Genomic DNA, 20,348 nt, shown 5'->3' with positions numbered 1-20,348 from the left:
TGTGAAAGTCAATAGAGGAAGAGGATAATCAGTCCAAATACAACAGTATCTGTAATGGAGTTCTAAAATTTTCCCGCTTTCTTTACAACACGGACTGCAAAATAATATCAACGAATAAGAAGATTTCATTTCCTTCCCACCCTTGCTCAATGCTCATCCAACTAGATTTAGTAGCCCTCGTGGTTCACTTGTAATAATAACTTGACAAACCACGCTGCCCTAAAAATATGCTATTTTACAACGAATAAGACTGAAGGCCTATTGCCAGAAGTTGGTTGCTTTCAAATTGAACCAAAGTATTCTCTTCAATGGTATGGTAAAGACTGTCGACTCCGATTGATTGCAAAAATTGATAGAACTATACTCTTTATACAAGCAATTCAATGAGACAAGCACAAAAAACGCCTGCCTATCTTCCAAGATCAGTGTAAATATCTGTGGCTTGTTAATTCACGGCATATTTCCTATATTTGATTAGGTTGAAAATTATCCATTTTGTATGATAATATGGCGACCTCCTAGCATCAATCAAACCCACCAATCTACATTCAAAAAGCCATTCTTCCAAACTTCCCAACGAGAAAACTGAATCCGTCAGAAAAAAGGGCACTTTCGTCGGGAAGCAGCAACCATCTCATCAAAACCCCAGGCAGTAGTAGAAACTAGTTGGCCTTTGAAACATCAACCATAGCATTTACAAGATTTTCTCCTAACTTCAACAGCAAGGAGAATGAACTTTCCGATAATGATCTTTCCCATCAATGAATTGTCAAACGTGGTTCGGTATGCGACTATCTCACCTAAAAGATCTCCCTTGGAAAGTCACTACGAGGAGATAAATATCCAAAACCTCAAGAGGCCAACTAGATCAGCTACCGCCACTCACGGCAATCACCACAACTCCAACTCTCTGCCCCAAATGATGACTCATCCCAAGGTGAACAGTTTCTGTGTATCTGCAACCCACAAATATAGCAAGAAAGATCTGGGGCTGGTTCTGTCTGTGAACACCTCTGACAGTGTATCATATTAACACAAGGCTTTACAGAATTTGCAGGTTCTAGTTGGTCATTAGAAGTATCCAATACTTTGTACGGTTCGGGGACTTCATCCTGCGAAATTGTAGAAGATGGATTTTCCATGCATCTTGACCAATCCCCAGATGGATCATCAACCCCACCGAATGAACCAACATCATCAGATGCCAGCAACTCAGTAACAGTGAAGTAAGTCTGGGGTTCAAATTCCATATCTTCATAATTAAAACCTTCATAGTCTAACATCATCTCACTTTGAACATCCCACTCCGCCTGAGGAGGTGATGCTTTCTCTGTAGGTTCCAGGAAGTTGTTTGTTTCAAGGTGTGTTGATAATTCAGCATGAAAAAGATTGCTTTCAGCTACACCATCTACATCCCCTTCGCGCTTCACATGTCTTCTGACTGGAAGTTTCTGCGGCCATGGTCCAGAAGCAGTATTCTGTTCAATATCCAGTTCAGAATTATGCTCAGTAAGTAGCTCAACTTTGGTAAGAGGGAAAAGAAGAGGATCATTTTCTTGTTTTGACACTTCCTCCATGGGAAACAGAGTACCAGATTCACAATCTACAGATTCTAGTTTCAAAACTTGCCCCATGGAAAACACTGGAGTCGCAGGTTCACTCTCTTTAGATTCTTGATTAGAAACTTCCTCCATGTGAAACACTGTGGCAGGTTCCCACTCTCTAAATTCAGAAATTATTCCAAAGTCAGAGTCCACCGGTATATGTCCTTGCTTTATATCCTTTGTACGTGTCCTCCTACCCTCAGGCAGCTTGTCTTTAAGGTCCGTGTAAGGACACACTGGTGACTTTATTCTACGACACCGGCAACACTTGAAGCCCACTACATCAAAAATTTTTGACTCTTCAAGTTCAACAGCTTCAGCATGATACCATTCTGCCAATGACCACAAATACAGTGCATCAAAAAAAAATAGGGGGGAGAGACAGAGAGAAGAATTTTCAGTGAAAAAAATGCAGAACATATAATCTAGAGCAAACTTACTGTTGCAAGCTTCACAGCAAATATACATAAGATCAGAACTATATGGCTTATGGCACAAGTGACAAACAGGTTCCAACCGATGGATATCAAAACTGCCCTTCAAAAGAATGTTTTTAAGCCGGAAATCAATGCCAGACTTGACAGACTTGCCAGACTTGACAGTGTCTTCACTGTTCTTCTTCTTCTTCTTCCATATAACACCCCAAGAACACAGCCTGTGACGGCTTTTACTCGCCAAACTAGAATCCGAACTAGCTTGTTTCAACTCAGAACGAGTATCATGAGTTCTGACAGATGCTAATGGCTGATTATTACACGGAGGCCTTCCACCCTTAGGGACAGTCAGTAGGTTATGACATTCTCGCCCATGCAATGCCAAAGTACTGGTCGGAGATTCTTTACTGCTTTCATTTTGAGCAAGAGCATGTGCACGGTTACAGTGCTTGCACGTAATCAAGAACTCAACATCCTCATTCATGGAAATTGTTGAAAGTATGGAGCAGCCTTCATGACAATAACCTGACCACAATATGGCATAAATATTAAATACGATTTATTGGTCCAGAAATTTCATAGAATACAACTTTTCAAGATCTTAAACAACATGAAAGATGACAGCGAAATCCCGAAGTACACTAAATATACTAGATTCAAAAGAATACTTTCACACACAAATCCACAAGAATTTATATAACTTTTACAAGTTTTATTCAAATGAAAATACACTACAGTTTTACTGATTGTCCATCTGCATGTAGATGTTGCTCCTCAATGTTGCACATCACTAGAACTTGATACATGATCAACACACACTCACATATATGTATGTTTATATGTGAATATAAGATTTCTTGATATAGACATGGACACAGATTAGAAGTGAGTATTATAGGGCATTCGGAAAAAATAAAAATAAAAGAAGAAGCATTTTAGGTCATTTTAGTAATTCAAAATAAAGCATTCTGGAGAGAAGGAAAAAATTCAGGTTGGGTTAATGCACCTTGGCATGCACTGCACTTGACGGCATTCCTGAAGATCACACAAAGGAAAAGATTAATGAGCATGGACCAAGTTACTGTAGGCTGTAGAGAACAAAAAGGAAAAAAGAATAAAACATTATAAAATAATTACCCAATTAAAACATCCAGCTGACATGAGGAACAAGAGCACACGTCCAATTTGTCTCTCTTGCAAGTAAGATAGAAAAATATATCTCTATGGGAAGCTCTCAACCTTCTTCTTTGTAACTTGAATGAAACATTCGAGGGCTCCTCAACAGATGCCAAGAGTACTTTGTCAACATTTTCTTCATACTCTTTGATCAAATACAAAGGAATGCGAGATTCAGAAAACCAATACTTGTCATTTCCGTCTTGACTTCGCTCTATTTCAATGGTATTCTTCGTGACACGTGAAGGAAAGTGCTTTTGGTTCCCAAAAGCAACTGCATATCTAATCTTGTTTTCAACAATCCTTTTATCACAAATGACAGCATTTCTAAAAGCAGAAGCTTCTGAATCTAGAACTTTTGCATCCTGAAGGTTCTGGTCAGGACGAAGAAGATCACTCCATCTCAATCGAAAGTCTAAGTATCTGACCTGATGCAAATTCCAAATGTATACTAAAAAAGTTATGCAATTACAAACTTCAAAAGATAATTCAACATGCTATAAAACCTACAGAATTTGCTAACAAGAGGGAGGGAGGGAGGGGGGGGAATAGAAAAAAGGAGGGGGAGCGTGCAATAAAATATAGGAAAACAAGAACAAACCTGAAGCGCAAGCTGTGATGCATTCTTACTCATTTCAACTGCAGCTCTCCAAACTAACTGCCTGCTTCTTTTAGGGATCTCAGAACTATCAGCATAATCAATCCCAGAAATCTTTCTCCAGCCACCTAATGTGCCAGAATACCATTAGTACATATCTTTCTTTCCCTTACATTCATAACAATCTGTAATTCAAAAATGATTACAGTAATATTTTTTTTAATGAATAATAATTTTATTGACAAAGAAAGGAAAAAGAAAAAGGACCAATACAACAAAGATTATTTTTCAGGAAGGGAAAAGCTAGGGGTGTCTTATTTACTTTGGCGAGCTGCTTTTTTGACCACCGAGCGGGGCAAAATTGCTCTCTGGAATATAAGCTTCGATAGCTTCCCACCTTGCCACCAGTAGAAACCCTGGTCATGGCAACCATCAGCAGTCACTTCAGATGCAGCAGACTGTTTCCTATTTCGCCTTCCACTAAATCCACGTTTCTGTGTTGTTCCGACAGTGGATGTAGCACTTTGAATCACAGAAGATTCAACTAACAAGCCATCCACCAGCTTAACCCAATCCCCAGAAAGAGCAATTATATTGATGTGTTCCTCAAGCTGCAAGTAAAAGACCCAGATCATCAACCAAACTATTGATGCCACGGGCACAAACATGCCTTAAAATAAATTTGCACCAAATGGAATTTTCTCCCCATAAACAAGAGGTGGAGGGTAAGGTCATGTTTGCCTATCAGAATAAATATATAAATAAAAAATAATTTACATGCACATGTAGCAGCAAGCAAGAATTATACAACTTGAATACTGAAAGCACAGCTGATTGCTACTGAAACTCACAAAGTCATCCTTCACTGCCACTTAAATCTGGCTACAAGCATCAGAAGCTTCGCAAGATCTTTACAAACTAGTATTCAGATTATGATGCAAACCAAGCCACGCCTAGGAACGCCTGATCACTTGCATGCCATGCATTTGCCCAATACTCTTAGGGGCAAGTTACAAAGACCCAGATAATTACAATTAGTTCCGTCACAAAAAGGGGATGGCAAGTACATGAAAGGCACTTGCGACTTAGTAAAATGTTTTTTTTTTATAGGAAATTGAAGAAATATATAAAAAGCGTAAGACACCCCTAAGCATACAAGAAGTATACAAAGGAAACCAAACACGAGCAACCAAAAAACAAAACAAAAAAAAAAAAAACAAAAGAGAAAACCCGCAAAACCCTAAAAACAGTCTAGACACCAAGACCGATAGCCCAAACCCTAAACCCGCCAAAAATACCCTACACTACATAACATCAAGTCTTTTTGCCTTTACCTCGACAAGAACGAACACCCCTAGCATCAAAGTTAATCGAACATTCTAAGTTCTTAACCTCTCTACTCTCTTTAAGCTTAGGAACGGAAGTAGAATCCTCTTGACACTAACCCTCATTAATTAAAGTCAAGCAATTCAAAAAACCCTTTTCATTACCCTCGAAAGAGATCTCCATATTGTGGTAGCACGATTTTGCGTCCTACACAACCTAGGGGTACCCTATAACCCCCACCTCTACCTCCTCTCCAACGCCAGCCCCATCTAGATCATCCATTTGCAATGGTTCTCCCATCTCAAAGGGAGACGAGATAACCTGCATTGCGGGGCTCGAACCAAGAAAACCCCCGCTAAAGAAAGCCTTTTCGCCAAGGGATAGACAGTGGTTGCCTCCACTGACTCAACAGTCAATCCAATCAACTTCGCATCCTTCATCTTCCGACAATATCTCAACATTGGCTTGAAATCCGACGGACTCCGACATCATGGGACGTGGGAAGCGGATCCTATCACCCAGCACTGCCAACCCTAAAAGGTCACCAGAAAATCTTGACCCACTGCCTACCTTACAAGCCTGCAAATGAACACCGAAGAACGAAGCAGAAGGAGAAGGCCCAACCGAAACAACATGCCCAGACCCTGCCGACAACGACCCATACTTGATCACCGGACCTGCAAAACACCCAAAAACAGACGAGATAAGAGTAGCGGTCGTTGACGACACGATCGCAGCTTCAACGTCTATAAGCTCTTCTAAACTGGTCGGAGCAAACAACCCAACACATTCCACGTGCATAGAGAAGCACAGATCAGCCTATGGTGTGGACTCCTTCGAGCCGCCATGGTTTTGCAGTGAAGAGCTACTATACGATGTTAACTTCCCCTGACAGTGAAGAGCTTAGTTCATTCCCCTGGAAAAGCATTTGGAAGGTGAAGGCCCCTCCTCGCATTGCTTTCTTCTTATGGGCTTTGGGTAAAATCCTCACGGTGGACAATCTTAGAAGGCGGGGTTTCAGCTGATTATCCGGTGTTTACCTTTGTAAGAAGGATGAGGAAACTATTAATCATCTTCTCCTTCATTGTATGTCGTTGACATTTGGCACTTAGTTCTTAACAGCTTTGGGGTCTCTTGGGTCACGCCTGGTAACGTTCTTCAGCTTCTCCATTGTTGAAATTTTTTTGGGCATGGACATCATAGAGAAGCTATCTAGAAAGTTATTCTCGCCCTCTTAATGTGGAGCATTTGGAGAGAAATGAATCGTCGGTTCTTTGATGATAGTGAGACCAATGTGCTTCTTCTTAAATCTTCCTTCCTAAGATCTCTTCTAAATTGGGCCATTGTTCATGTTCTAACTTCCCATCCGGGAATTTGGTAAATTTGATTTGATTTCTAGATTGTAATAGCAGCTAGTACTTTGGTACTCTTGGTTCTCTTGTACTCTTCGTGTACGAGGAATTTATATTTTTTAATAAAATTATTATTATTCATCAAACAAAAAAGAACATCAGCTGCATAAGATAAGGACGATTGATGGCGAACGCACCACCTTCGCAAACGACAAAGGGCCCGCTACCTTTCCCAAAAACTCCCCCACCAGAGTCCCAAGAGAAGACGAAGCCTTCACCGTGGCTTCAAGAAAAGCCAGAGCTTTACTTAGCTCCCCAAAAACCCGGCCCCACCCATCCTGGCCTTCAGGAAACAGGGTCATCCCTCTCCAACTGCCACCTCCAAAAACGACAAAGGGCCCGCTAACTTTCCCAAAAACTTTCCCACCGGAGTGCCACGAGAAGACGGAGCCTTCACCATGGCTTCAAGAAAAGCCAAAGCTTTACTCGGCTCCCCAAAAACACAGCTCCAGCCCCGCACATCCCAGCCTTCAGGAAACAGGGTCATCCCTCTCTGACCGTCCACGACGTAGACCGCCACCTCCAAAAACCGGCCAAATCTATTCCCACCTCTCCGAACGATTGTCACTTTCGATCCCTCCCTAAAAGATTTAACGAAATCCTCAAAAACAGTATTATGCAGCACCTCTTCCACCAAAGAAACTAACCAAGCAGCGTATCGCAATCCCAACAGAACAAACCCAGAAAACCCTTTCCTCTTTTCCACCACCCTCAACTCATCTAACCCATTAACCACCGAGAAAAAAAAAAAAAAAAAAAAATTAGCCTCCACAAAGAAACGTCTCTCCATCCCCAACCTCACACGGCAATCCCCGAAGGGGAAAGCAGCAGCTACGCCACCACATGACGATTCACATGGCCGCTAGCTACGGTGTCACAAGCTACTCAGAGAACAGCTGACGATTATGATTGATGTTGGTGAGAGAACTAGAGAAGTAAAAATGTGGGAGCAGGCTAGGTATGTGAGGAAGAAGATGTTGATGTAAAGAGTCCGAATTGACGTTATGACATGGAGAAAGGGGCTCTATCTTAGTAAAATGTACTTAAATATAATAAACAAAACTAGTTAAAAGGTTTTTGGATGATACAAATTCCAATTTTGCATATCGCTATTATGATTTTTGGATAACTAGTAGGAGGTTAGGAGCGACCGGGTTAGGAGACTGGACTAGTCAATTAATGGATAGAAATGATTTTTGGGCTATCGCTATTCTGAGTACAGCATTGATTGATATGTATGCACCATTTGGGAGCTTGGTTCACAGCTGGGAAGCCTTCAACGGGATGATGGAAAAAGTTGTCTGGCAGGCCATCACTTTCATTGGCCCTCTCTGTGGGTGTACCCCATGCTGGTCCAATTGCTAATGGTCGTCGATATTTGGATAGCCTAAACCGTGTCTTTTCCTTGACTCCTAAAATTGTGCATTGTGGTTGTCAAGTTTACCATACGTAGGGTGGATCATCTTGGTCATGCAGGTTTAGTAGATGAAGCCCCTCAAGTGCTAAAAGGTTATGAGAAGACTGTTGTTTTCAGCTTTGGGGTGGCTAGACTTGAGGTGGCTTATGGACGAAGACCATTTGAGCGGAAGCCGGGTGGTCTGCATATGGTGAAGTTGGTGGACTGGGGTTGGAAATTGCATTCTCAAGGAAAGCTCATTGAAGCAGCACCACTTTGACTAAAGTGTTTGCAGAGTCCCTGTTTTACGATGAATGTGGCAAAATGTTTCCCAGCACCTTGCTCCATTTTACGTGTACTGTGTGGAGCTTGTTCTCACATGACTCCTTGTCGGGAGACTTTGGGTGCCTATATGGCCTTGGATGCAGCAGCGTGCAGGCAAGGTTCAAGGCTACTTGGAGGGCGTATCGGTATTGGACAGGTGGCGGTCCACGCGACAGAAGTTGGTTTGGTATTTCGTCCTCTCACCGGCATGAGTTGGGCTTTGCTCATGCCTTGGCCTCCAGTGCTCATCCTTCCCATCCGACTGAAGTCATGGGCTACTGTGTGGATGCTGTAGGGTCCACCAGAAATGGGGTTTTGGGTTGCTTTTTCGGTCTCTTGTATTTAGACTGGTTTATTTTTTTTCTTTTTCTTTGTATTTTTCCATCCGCACCTTGAGGGCAAGGTGCATTTGAAGGGAGGGGCAATGTAAGGGGTATTCTAGAAGGGTAGTGAGCTGGAGGTATCTAGAAGCTAACCATATTATGTTAGGATGAAGGCTCTAGAAGGGGGATGAGGTGGCGAAAGTTACTCCCCTATAAGAACCCATAGAGTGGAGAAGGAAGGTATGAAGAGAGAATATTGAGTCTTAGATTTCCTGGAGAGCTCGGGCCTCTCGAAGAGCCCATAGTTTGTAGGAGAGATAGGCCTCTTGAAGAGCCTTAATCTACTGTTTATCAGCTTCTTCCCTGAATTTCTCCCTTTCATATAAGAAAGCACATAACATCTTTATAGTAACTTAAAAAGTGGAAAGAGAGTATATGACTTGTTAGGGGGGAAGGGAGTGATGCAACACGGTCTCAAGCAAAGAATAAAAAGGCAAATTTACTTGGCTGCAATCCCGCCCGAACGAGATTTGCAGCCAAGCAAATCTAGTTGGACATATTTGAGGGAGCATAACCACTCATTTGCGAACTTCATCCGGACGAGGTTTGCAAACGAGCCAAATTAATCGATGTGAAAGAGCAAGTAGGTTCACTCGTTTGGCAAAACCCGTATGGATGAGGTTGCAAACGAGCAATAATTCTGCATGGGCTAATTTTGGAAGCAAATTCACTCTAGTTCGTGTTCTTTTCTTGCTACCCGCTACATCAAGTAGTATTAATCTATCAAAGACAGCTTTATCTGGATTAGATGACCAAACAACGCAATGGTAGCAACCCCTCTAACAACACCTATTGAGAGAGGGAGGCTCCTTGGCGAGCTGAACTAGCAAAATTCCAGTGATCAATTGAGGAGTCAATTGTGCGATTGCAGCAGGAACTACAACAATCAATGCACCAACAGCAAGAAGCATTCATTCGAAAATGAGAATGACGGGGCCCAAGATGATGACAGAATCCAAGTGCATCTAGTTCATCACCATATTCCTGGTCCTATAATTCGGCCACCGACTCATGAGCAAAATTTCAGTGACAATAAAGACTTCACTGGAGTGGTATTCAAAAGGAATGGCAGATTGGGCCGAGGGGGTGCCGAACATAGAGGCAGAAGGCGTGGTGGCTCGGGATATGGAGGCTTTGCGGGCAGCGGCGCCAGGTTTGGAGAGGAACCTTATGGAGGTGCTGACTATCGAGGTGTATATGGAGGACACGATGCGCCAAGATACGTTGGCGAGTAGTCCAACAACTACTGGATGAAAATTGATCTCCCCTCTTCCAACAAGCATCTTCACATTGAAGATTTCCTAGACTTAATAGAAGTCGAGAGGTACATCGAGTATATGTGCATCTCAGGTGGCATACAAGTTCAAAGGAAGAGCTTCTGCCTGGTGGGAGCAGCTGCAGATTTCATGTACTCAACAAGAAAAGGGGCTCATGATGTCATGGCTAAAACTGAAGCAACTCCTCAAGTCACGGTTCTTACTATCGAATTTTGAGCCCATGACCATCTCATGGAGTCGAAGGCACAACAAGTGCAAAGATTTGTTGGGGGATTGCGTGTAGCCATTCAGGATAAGGTGTCTATACACCCCGTGTTCACTTTAAAAAAAGTTGTCAATCCAACGACCCGTGCAAAGATGCAGTTGGAACGGACTAGAGTGTCAGCAGCTAAACGACATTTATCTGACACAACGCGATTGGCACTAGATCAAGGGAAACAACCAACGTACACGCAAAAGGTACAGGTGCAATCCTCAGCTCCTGTTGAGAGGGAAGAGAAGCAAGGATGGTACACCAAAGCCCACCATTGCAATGCCTAAAACCAGCAATCCATGCCCACGGCTCAATCCAGACATGTGTTTCAAGTGCAACCAACCTAGGCACCGATCACATCAATGTCCTAGAAGGCAAATGGTGAACCTCATTGAGATCGAATTCGGAGGGAGTGAAGGCGGAGTGAATGGTACTGCAGAAGATAACTTTCACACCTATGACGAAGGCGAAGCCATTAGACTGGATGAAAGCAAGCTGCTTTCTCGATCAGTGCTAGTTTGAAAATTGTTGCCGACACCAAAAGCAATCACAACAACACAACATTTTTCCATACCCATTGCACTGCCAACAGGAAGGTCTGTGATGTCATCTTAGATGGCGGCAATGGCAAAAATATTGTGCCCAAGGTTATAGTAGCGAAGTTGGGGATGAAAACAGAGAAACACCCATCACCACACAATTGGGTGGATCAAGTAGGGCATTGAAATAGAGGTAAATGAAATCTGTCGAGTTCTGTTTTCTATCAGAAGAAGTTATTTGGATGTGGTCGTTTGTGATGTTGTTGACATGCACGCCTAGTATTTGATCTTAGGGAGACCATGGCAATTTGATGTCGACGCTCAATATAAGGGACGGGAGAACGTGTACATATTTTTCAAAGATGGCAGGAAACTAGTGGTGAAGCCAATGAAAGAGGAGGGATTGTCCCCATGAAATTAGTCCTTTTGACGGGGGGGCAGTCCAACAGTATTTTCAAGAGTTTCAAACCAAGTCTTCGAGAGCTTCAAACAAGCGATGTTGTTCACGAATTTTCCAGCAATGGGATGTGGTCTTATATCAACCACCGGATGTTACATTTTCCAATTACAACTAGAGAACGAGTTCATTTCAAGCGGGGGTAACTAATGTAGCATAGTCCCAAGCTAAGAATACAAGGCGGATTTTTTTTGATAAGTAAGAATACAAGGCGGATTTACTCAGCTACAATCTCGTTCGAACGAGATTTGCAGCCAAGCAAATCTAGTTGGACAAATTTCAGGGGGGCAAAACCATTCGTTTGCAAACTTCGTCTAGACAAGGTTTGCAAATGAGATAAATTGATCGATGTGAAAGAGGCAGCAGGTTCACTCGTTTGCAAACTCATATGGACGAGGTTTCAAACAAGCAATTCTGCCTGGGCTAATTTTGAAAGCAGATTCTCTCGTTCGCAAACTCTGTTCTCAAGAGGTTTGCAAACGAGATTCCCTGGAGTTACAGATGCGATCTTCACCAATAAGGAAAGGACAATTGCGGAATTACAACTTGTCAACACCAAAATATCTCTCAAAAAAGAATATCTTTGATTTCTATACTCCATATTTAGTTTATCCTTACCTTAGTAAGTATTTTTTCTAATTTTTAAGTGATTCTATTTTCCTTTTTGGATTGCCTTTAATTATTATTTATTCAGCGAGCTCTATAATAGTTGGTTTTGAATCAATTGGAAGAATTTCAATCATTTACAGTCTGTGTTTGTGTTTCTTTTCTTCAAGAGACATAGGTGCTCATGTTCGTGTTCTTTCCTCATTATCCACTACGTCAGGGAGACACTAGCCTAAGTACAAAAGAGAATACTCCACAAAGAAGAAATAAAGGCAATTCAATAGAATAACGTATCTAAAAGGGGGGGGGGAATAGAGGGTGATTAATGGAACACCACCAAAACTGTAATAACATGCCAGTATGAACTTCAAGTTTGTGAAATGTTTCCTAAAAACATTTATGAAAACTTCAAAATTTTAAGAAGTTCATAAAACAAATAAGTATTAACTCATACATGTATACATTAAGCTTGAAAGATTTGAATCAAAATTCAAAACAAGGATAGTGAAGATGGAATAAACAATAATTAACAAGATGGAAAACACAATGGAGAAACAAATTAAAATGTTGGAAGAGAATACTAAACAAATTAGTATAGTCCTGCTAAACATATCCCTTTTTTCAGATAGTAACAAATAAACTTATCTTGACAGAACATTAGTAATTTAGCAAGGGAGCTTATCACAGTGCACTGGCTTTTTAGTTTTCACTTTACTTGCAGTGCACTGGAGGCTTCCATATGCAATGAAGAAGGTGGAGCGAGCTGGCATGGGAATTTGGTGCTAAAAAAAGCCTGGCTCAGTAAACAGAAACACTATGTGGATATTCTGGCAAGAGAGGAACAGCTAAGCTTTTAAAGGGAATCAATGGGATTGAGCAGGCTTTTCACATTGTAAAATATGATATTTTAGAAGGGTTTTGGCTGCTCAACAAGAAGTTTTCATTTCCACCTTCTTTTCTTTAGATTAGTAATAAAAACCAATCTCATTCAAAGCGTACGGTACCCCTAAGTACACAAAAAGTATACAAAAGGAACTTCCTAACTAGAAAGGGCAAAAATTTTCATTTACACTTTTCTTAAACTGTAGATTTCTAGTACTTCAAGTCTTAGCACTTGCTAGCTCCTCAGTGGTTTCAGGACTTCAGCATACTCCCCTCACACTTAGCCAAATCTCTTCAGTGCTTGGGCTCGAAACCAATAAGCAAGAGATTGAGCTAAATGAAAGTGGGTACTACAAAAAACTAATCGATAGAGCTTCTTTTGCATATTCATGGCAGTGGGTAAAGCAGCTACAAAAAATTGCAGGCATCTTCTAATTTTAAAGGGTTATTTTTAATATACAATCAGTTAGATCCTTTTGCAAATCAGCTTGGAAGACAACCGTGGAATTTGAGTAATTTTAAAGCCTGTAGATGGTTGGACAGAAAAAATTCACCATAAACCTGATGCAGTCAACCTCCAAAATATATATGCAGGTCCCCAAGATGCTCTAATTGCATTCACACACATGAATGACAATTAGAGTCGGGAAAGAAAATCATGAATTATGAAACAAACGCTGAATTATGAAGCAAACACTGAACTATATTAAACCCCCTCAAACATATTCTCTGAGCTCCCTGGCCCCTAATTCAATATATCAATTGCGAAGAACCATTATGGTCACTTCAGATGAAAATCAAGTAAACACGCATTTTTCATGAAAACCAGCAATAAAAAGTTGAGGAAAAAACAGAAGAAGAAGATATAGGCCAACTAGAATATACACCAAATAACGAAGTAGACCAGGAAATGTAAGAACTTACTTCAAGTAAAAGAGCTTTTATTGCACAGAAAGTTGAAGCCAGTTCAACTCGTTTACGCCATTGCTTTCTGTAACTCGCACTCCGAAAGGGGCCAACCATCAGACCATGTAAACTCTCCTCCATATACAAAATGTATGTTGCAATGCAAACAAGACTCCCTTCTCCACTCTTAATGGGACGAAGGCTAGCAAGGATCTTCATAGCACCTTTGGTGGCACACAGGCAAGCGTGGTTTAACATGCATCCCCTCTTGCTTGAAACAGGGGCCTTACAAGAAAGACACCAACCACACCTTTCCCTTGGGACCTCCACAAGCTTCTTTTCAGAACTTGGCCAGAAGAAACGGGAGGCTGTTAATGAGAAGGCTTTTGCTTGCAAAAGATTGTTGGAAGATGCAACTTTCCTCAAATTTTCTGAAGTATGTGCGTCTGAAACCTGAGTTTCCTCTGATGAAAGACCAGCCAGTCTAGCAGCAGCAGATGCAGCAAACTCTCCATGCATATAGTTATTTATGTAAGCAAGAGGTTTATAAAAAGAACCCAAGTATAAAAAATCATCAACTGAATCTCTGTCACCCTTTCCAGAACCTGCTCGATTACCTTCTTTGCTTTGAGAGGCCAAATTCACAGGAAAACAAATACCATTCATATGCCCACTATAACTGTCATTGCTGTTTCTGGAGGTGCATGTAGTAAGGTCCACTGCACCTGATCTGTCAACCAAAATTTGGTGTCTCAAGTGAGACGGATGAGCTTGCTGGCTAACTGAACCATTAGAAATGGTAGAGTCCATTTTAATCCTCTCAGTTAGCTTCATATCCGTAAGTGCGCATTCTCGTCGTCTTGTGCCACTACTGCTACAAGACCCAGGAAGGTCAGTCTGAGTAGTCCTATCCAAGGAGGTCTGCAGACATGATACTGCCACATAATCTACACCGCTTTGATTTTCATTATACAAATAGTTTTCATTCTCAAGCGTATCAAGTACTTTTTGGTCTTCCTTGCCAGGTGGCAATGATAGAGTAGGAAAGTTGGCATAATTCTTTATGCTTGCTAAGTTTATACGTGTTTCATTCATCACTGGAAGAGATAAGACTCTTTCTGGGATGGACCAATATTGTAAAATTGCCTTACAAAACCCCAAGTATAAAGCTCTATGTTGCACAGATGAACAAAGAACTTGCAGGACTTTCATAATGTCATTCTGATTGTAGTATCTGAAACACGGTTCTCTGTCTATAGAAGCCTTAAGCCTGCAATTATTAATATCATAAGCCAACAAATGGGTTAATGGTATTACCAAAAAAAAAATGAGAAAATTAAAGCAACACATAAAGATGGGATTAAAGAACAAGTCTGAGATAAGGTGGACAAGGACTAAAGTTCAAAAACCAAGTGCTTCACAAAGCTAGACAACAATAATGATTCCACTAAAAACAAATAGGCTGGTTTATCAAACATTCAGTATAATGTGATTAAGAATAACGAAGGGGGCTAAAACAAAGACATTGAAGACATACACCAGTAAGTGGTTGCAAGTACCCAAGAAGATCTGCTCATATGAATCTATGCCGAATATTTCTGCACCTTTAAGTGATGTTCCCATTGCAATAGTTGGCCCAATCTTATTAGTAGTGCACTCTGGACAGTACCATGGCCCTTCCGGTATAAACATTTTCATCACGCCAATACACCTTGAATGGTATGCTGATGGGCACCCATCACAGCAAAGCAAGGTCCCGTCCATGCCACAAAGCCGGCACTCATCACCATTTCGATCCACATCAACATCAGCAGCATCCAAATCCTGTTTAGTACCTTTGAAACCCAAAAAATTTGGGTTACCAAGTGACTTTATCTGGTGGGTTTCTGCAATAATCTCCATAGCTTCCCTGCCCTTGCAAGCAGAAGTTTTGGAATATCTAGGGTGGACTCTTCTAGGCCCGTTTTCAGGAGGATTGGTTGCTTCTGTATCACAATCTAATCCAACTTCTGATTCTTCACGCATGTCAATCTCAACTCTTATCTCGGTAGACTCTAAGACATCATCACATAGGATTTGCAAAACCATTAACTTCCTACCTGCAGGTAAGGAATAATACTCCCTGACCAAAACCTCATCATAAAATCCTTTCCACTGAGGTCCCTTTGTGTATCCCATAACTGTCAAATAGTTGACCAAGTAAACAGGCCAAGTCAATGAATCAAGCAAGCCCCAGTCAATGCTTCTGAAAAAAAAAAAGGGACAAAACTGAAGTTATAACAGTGGGAATTGGAAATAAAAGCATGTTTCATACATAGTTTTAGTATAAAAACATAGATGTATATAATGATATGACAAACCAAATTTATATCTTATAATATATAAGATATATAATAGGGAGTCATGGGAAAAGAAATGAAGGACATCTCATAAAATCACTTAAGATATACTAGGAATGGAAACCCCAATCCCAACATCGATTTTAACGAACAGATCAATAAAATCCATCTGTTCAATTGCTTGCCAACAGAGAAAGGAATATATGCATTATTACCTTATGAGATCAGTGCTTCTGGTTTTAAAATAACAAAATACAGTGCCCAATTGAATGAAATAGATGCATCAAGCACAGTTAAGTATGTAACACAGTTTTGTAAAACCCAGATGTCGAAAAACCTAATCTATTCCTACCTTTCTTAGCAACCAAACATAACAGAATAAAAAATTACTACCAACATCCACACTACAAGAGGAAAACTAGTGAGTAGTTAATTCCACCAAACATTATTAGTGCAAAAATTCTGACACAACAACTTCACTGTAATTTAATTCAGAAGTTAAAGATATTAGTTTTATCAACAGAAGACATAAAGAGATGAAAGCACGTACCTCAAGCAATTTGAGGCAAGCACCAAGCCATCCAATGACAGCGTTTCCAGATGACGCCTCATCGCACGCATCAATGTGACATGAATGGCATCCAACAACGTGTTTGCAACACGACAATTAAGTGATCCCACGAAATCATCTAAAGTAAACGGGCTCAAAAACAGAGGGATACTAAAGGACCGCAAGAAACCATAAACAGAGAAAAGATTTGAAACATACTGCTCCGGCACACCTATGGTTCCCGAAGAAGGTGGTAGCTCAGGTGGTGGGATAGGCGCAGTCTCTTCATCGAACCCCAAATCCCTATCCCTCACATACTCACCCGAATCACTCGATGAATCAGCATCGCCTTCAACCTCTCCCCCATTATTTTCTACCTCACTCAATGTAGATGTTTCAACCTTATCCCCTCTATTTATCGAGCCCAACGCTTTCTTCTCAGATGCGCTGTTATTGTTTGCCCTAATTTTCAATACTAATTCATCCAATTTATCCTTCCTTCTACCCAAATCTTCGTCGAAATCATTATCGCCCAGCATAAACCCTCGAACCTCGCCGCTCTCCAAGTCCTCACTATCACCGTCCTCGTAATTGACCCTATACAACCCCTGGTCGTAATGTACAACTTTCCCGAGAAAAATCCCACTGCCGTCGAATTCCTTCAGCACGTACCGTCCCACCAGAACCACCGATCTCGTCTCCACGGCCCGCTTCTTGGTGTCGGGACCCAGAGCGTTGTTTTCGTCCTCTTTTCGCCGTTTCCTGGGCCGACCCCTCGATCTCGCCACCGGAGGCTCCATTTGACGGATATAAAGCTTAAATCTGATCGGACCCCAAATTTGAATCCAATCGCAACCAATTTCTATCTCTATTTCATCTATTTTACCTAAAAGAATAAAATACCTCGTTTAAATTGCTGCGAGAATTAGGGTTTGTGCAGCTCCTATAAACCAAAGGAAAGATGAAATTTAATCGATTAATAATCCAAAAAAAAAAAACAGTTTATTATCTGAATAAAAACATGACGTTTCGAATAATAGACTGCAATATCGAAACGTTTTGCTCCTAAATGAATCGAAAATACCTGGTTAGGATTTGATAACTGCCATTGAAGATGTCTATGCGGCTATTGGGGGTTGAGAGAGAGAGAGGGAAAGCCCTAATAGGAGAGAACTGCAGCCTCTCTTCACTCCTCTACCAAGTTTATTATAGCGAGTCGGATGGTACATTTGACTCGGAACTCGCTCACTGAGACCGAGTTGATACAACTCGTCCGAGTCAAAGAACACTCGAATTTCAATAAGATATTTTTTCCCGATTCGAAAGAGGGTTTTTTTTTTTTTTTTTTTTTTTTTTTTGTAAATAAGCTTTGGCCTTACTAACAGAGAGATTTTGGATAAGTGATTTTTAATTAGGAAAAGATGTAAATTCATTCTACGTGATTATGAGTAATTCTATACGTCATATTTATGTTTTTCTTGTATCCTTATAACAATAATATGGCTTTTAAAATTATCATTTTATCAAAATTTAATAATGATTAATTACAAGTCTATTAGTAATTTTAAAAGACACATCATTATTAGAGGGACACAAGATATATATGGGCATGACGTCTATAATTACTCTATTGTTAGGTTAATTTGCAATAAGTTTTTTATGGTATAAAAATATTCTCATAATTCCTTATAGTATGTAAAAATAACAAATAAGTCTCCACTCTCTACTATTAACTTTCGTCCAGAATCTTGACAAATTCCATTAATATCCCATGTGATATTCAATTATAAAAGGATATTCGTCATTCATAATAATAATAACATATATAAATGTATAAAAAAACTTAAAAAAAAAAAAAAAAAGAAGAAGAAGAAAGAACTAAACCAAGATTGCATTATGTCCCAAACCCAATTTCCCCAAGTATTTCACTAATGCTCCGGGTTTCAAAAACCTTGGTGATCTTCAAGGTTTCGACCTCAGCATCGCATGAGATTTAGAGTCTGTTTGGGATTGTGTTTAGAAACTCAAAAACTACTTTTAGTACATAGAAAACTGTATAAAACAAAAATTGGTCTCTTTGGTAAAAACTTAAAAAAGTATTTATTTGACTTTGTTGCTTTAAAAAATGCAAAAACGCACTTTTATGAAAAGTTTAAAAATAAAGCTTTTTCGCAAAAGCTTTTTGTTACTATAAAAGCGCTATTTTCAAACATAATCCCAAACAAACCCTTAAACCGGAGCATCTACTTGGTAAGATCAAATGAGCTTTTGCATTGAATGAAGACAGAATGCAGTGAATAGCTTTTGATCATTGAAAAATAGGAATTCATGTTCACTCAAACCGCAAATGACTATGGTTTCCTCTTTAAGAGTTTTGATCTTGAATACATTAGACGATCTCGGTTTGAAATTTTTAGTTTTTTTTTTATTATTATGAGTGACACATGTCGTTATATAATTAGATATGACGTGACACACTAACGAAATTCATCAACATTTTGGACGGGAGTTTATAGTAAAAAATTATTTGTTATTTTTCCATACCACATGGAGCTCTCAAAACATTTTTATATCATAAGGAGTTTAAAGTAACATTGAATTTGTATGGAAAAATGCATCTAATTAAGGCCTAGTTTGTTTTAGCGTAAAATTGTTTCCAAAAAATGTTTTCCTCATTTTCGGGTGTTTGGGGCAGCTAAAAATTTGCTCAAGCTGAAAACATTTTCAATTGACCACGAAAAATAAACTAAATTAGACGTAAAATGGTCTACACTTTTCATTATCGTAAACCATTTTCCGCATCCCTCTTTCTCACCGCACACCTCTGATTCTTGCACTATATCTCCCTCATCGCACTTTCATTCTCTCTCTCTCTCACTCTCTCTCTCTCTCTCAAGTTCATGCATGTGCAAATAGCTGTGGTGAATGGTCTTGGAATCGTTTAAGAAGGTTGATGATGGCGAAATAGTCCCATTTGAACGATGATGTGCTGCAAGGGACCATGATTTGAAGGTAAACAGAGATGTAATTGGGCAGAGACCGCGAGTTGCCTTTGGGGTACACAAGGAGATGGCATTCATAATCGTCCACCTCGAAATACTTGCTTTAGAGAGCCCTAGCCTTGGCTCTTAGTAAATTATAGCCTGTCCACTTGCGCTCTATCGTCATGCTCTCCAAGACCCCGCCCCTATCCTATCAGGTCTTTTATCATCACCACCATCAACATTGATGAAGCCTTGTCCGATAATGGAATGGTGGACGATTGCAATTGGTCCGATGGGATAGGTGCAGAGGATAAAGATGGAAATCAACTAATATATGTATTTTTATTATACTTTTCTACTTTTTTATTTAATAGTTTATATTGTGAATGAAAAATTGTTATTATATGTCAAATGTTTATCTAAAAATATAAGAAATATTAGTTTGTTTTTTGTACAAACCAAACACCTTAAAATATTTTTTGTACCATTTTTTTCAGAGTTGCAAACAAATAGCGTAAAATAGCCAGCTTTTTTCTAAAACATGTTTATAGCTGAAAACATTTTATGCCGAAACAAACAGGACTTAAATATAAATAACTGAGATATTTGTTAAGACAACCACTTCTATAGTTATATATATTATTAACATTTTATTCCTTTTAAAATATTTTATAAAATTAAGGAAAATTATGTCACAACCCCATAGTGCTTTCGTGTTTTTTGACATTAAGACTATAATTTAGAATACAATGAAATCGAGACTTGTGCTTCAAACTTTTGTAAATCAAAACATTTGTTAGTATTTTTTTTTGTAAAATATATAATATAAATGATATGAAAATAAAATTATGCCCTTAAAATCGAGAGAGAGAGAGAGAGAGAGAGAGAGAGAGAGAGAGAGA

General features: G+C 39.8%; 1 protein-coding gene across 3 annotated transcripts; it reads right to left on the bottom strand.

Annotated features, from left to right (window-relative positions):
• Positions 1 to 12: 12 nt before the first annotated feature.
• Positions 13 to 17,700, bottom strand: LOC133877282 (DDT domain-containing protein PTM-like). Of its 3 annotated transcripts, none has more exons than XM_062315523.1 (10): positions 17,547 to 17,700; positions 16,463 to 17,405; positions 15,111 to 15,818; positions 13,592 to 14,843; positions 4,135 to 4,423; positions 3,816 to 3,940; positions 3,176 to 3,642; positions 3,045 to 3,073; positions 2,045 to 2,563; positions 13 to 1,936 (listed from the first exon to the last, which is right to left on the bottom strand). In XM_062315523.1, exons 2-10 carry the CDS (start codon positions 17,260 to 17,262, stop codon positions 873 to 875), a joined length of 5,253 nt encoding a protein of 1,750 aa, XP_062171507.1. In that variant the 5' UTR covers positions 17,263 to 17,405; positions 17,547 to 17,700; the 3' UTR covers positions 13 to 872. The 3 variants fall into 3 exon arrangements, with proteins under 3 accessions (XP_062171507.1, XP_062171508.1, XP_062171509.1); XM_062315524.1 differs by having other exon boundaries at positions 16,463 to 17,348; positions 17,547 to 17,606; XM_062315525.1 differs by lacking the exon at positions 17,547 to 17,700 and having other exon boundaries at positions 16,463 to 16,601; positions 16,682 to 16,817.
• Positions 17,701 to 20,348: the final 2,648 nt, after the last annotated feature.

The sequence above is a fragment of the Alnus glutinosa genome, chromosome 9 (genome assembly GCF_958979055.1).
Source record: "Alnus glutinosa chromosome 9, dhAlnGlut1.1, whole genome shotgun sequence".
NCBI lineage: Eukaryota > Viridiplantae > Streptophyta > Magnoliopsida > Fagales > Betulaceae > Alnus > Alnus glutinosa.
The sequence above is the reverse complement of the archived record's forward strand: the minus strand, read 5'-3'. Positions and strand labels throughout refer to the sequence as shown.

Bases quoted from the DNA above. Each gene is read 5' to 3' on its own strand.
- LOC133877282 (XM_062315523.1), bottom strand. From the start codon at position 17,262: ATGGAGCCTCCGGTGGCGAGATCGAGGGGTCGGCCCAGGAAACGGCGA. The intron at 3,941-4,134 runs GTAAATAAGACA...CTGGCACATTAG, and splicing joins CAAAAAAGCAGCTCGCCAAA to GTGGCTGGAGAAAGATTTCT. The intron at 1,937-2,044 runs GTAAGTTTGCTC...GGTCATTGGCAG, and splicing joins TTGCTGTGAAGCTTGCAACA to AATGGTATCATGCTGAAGCT.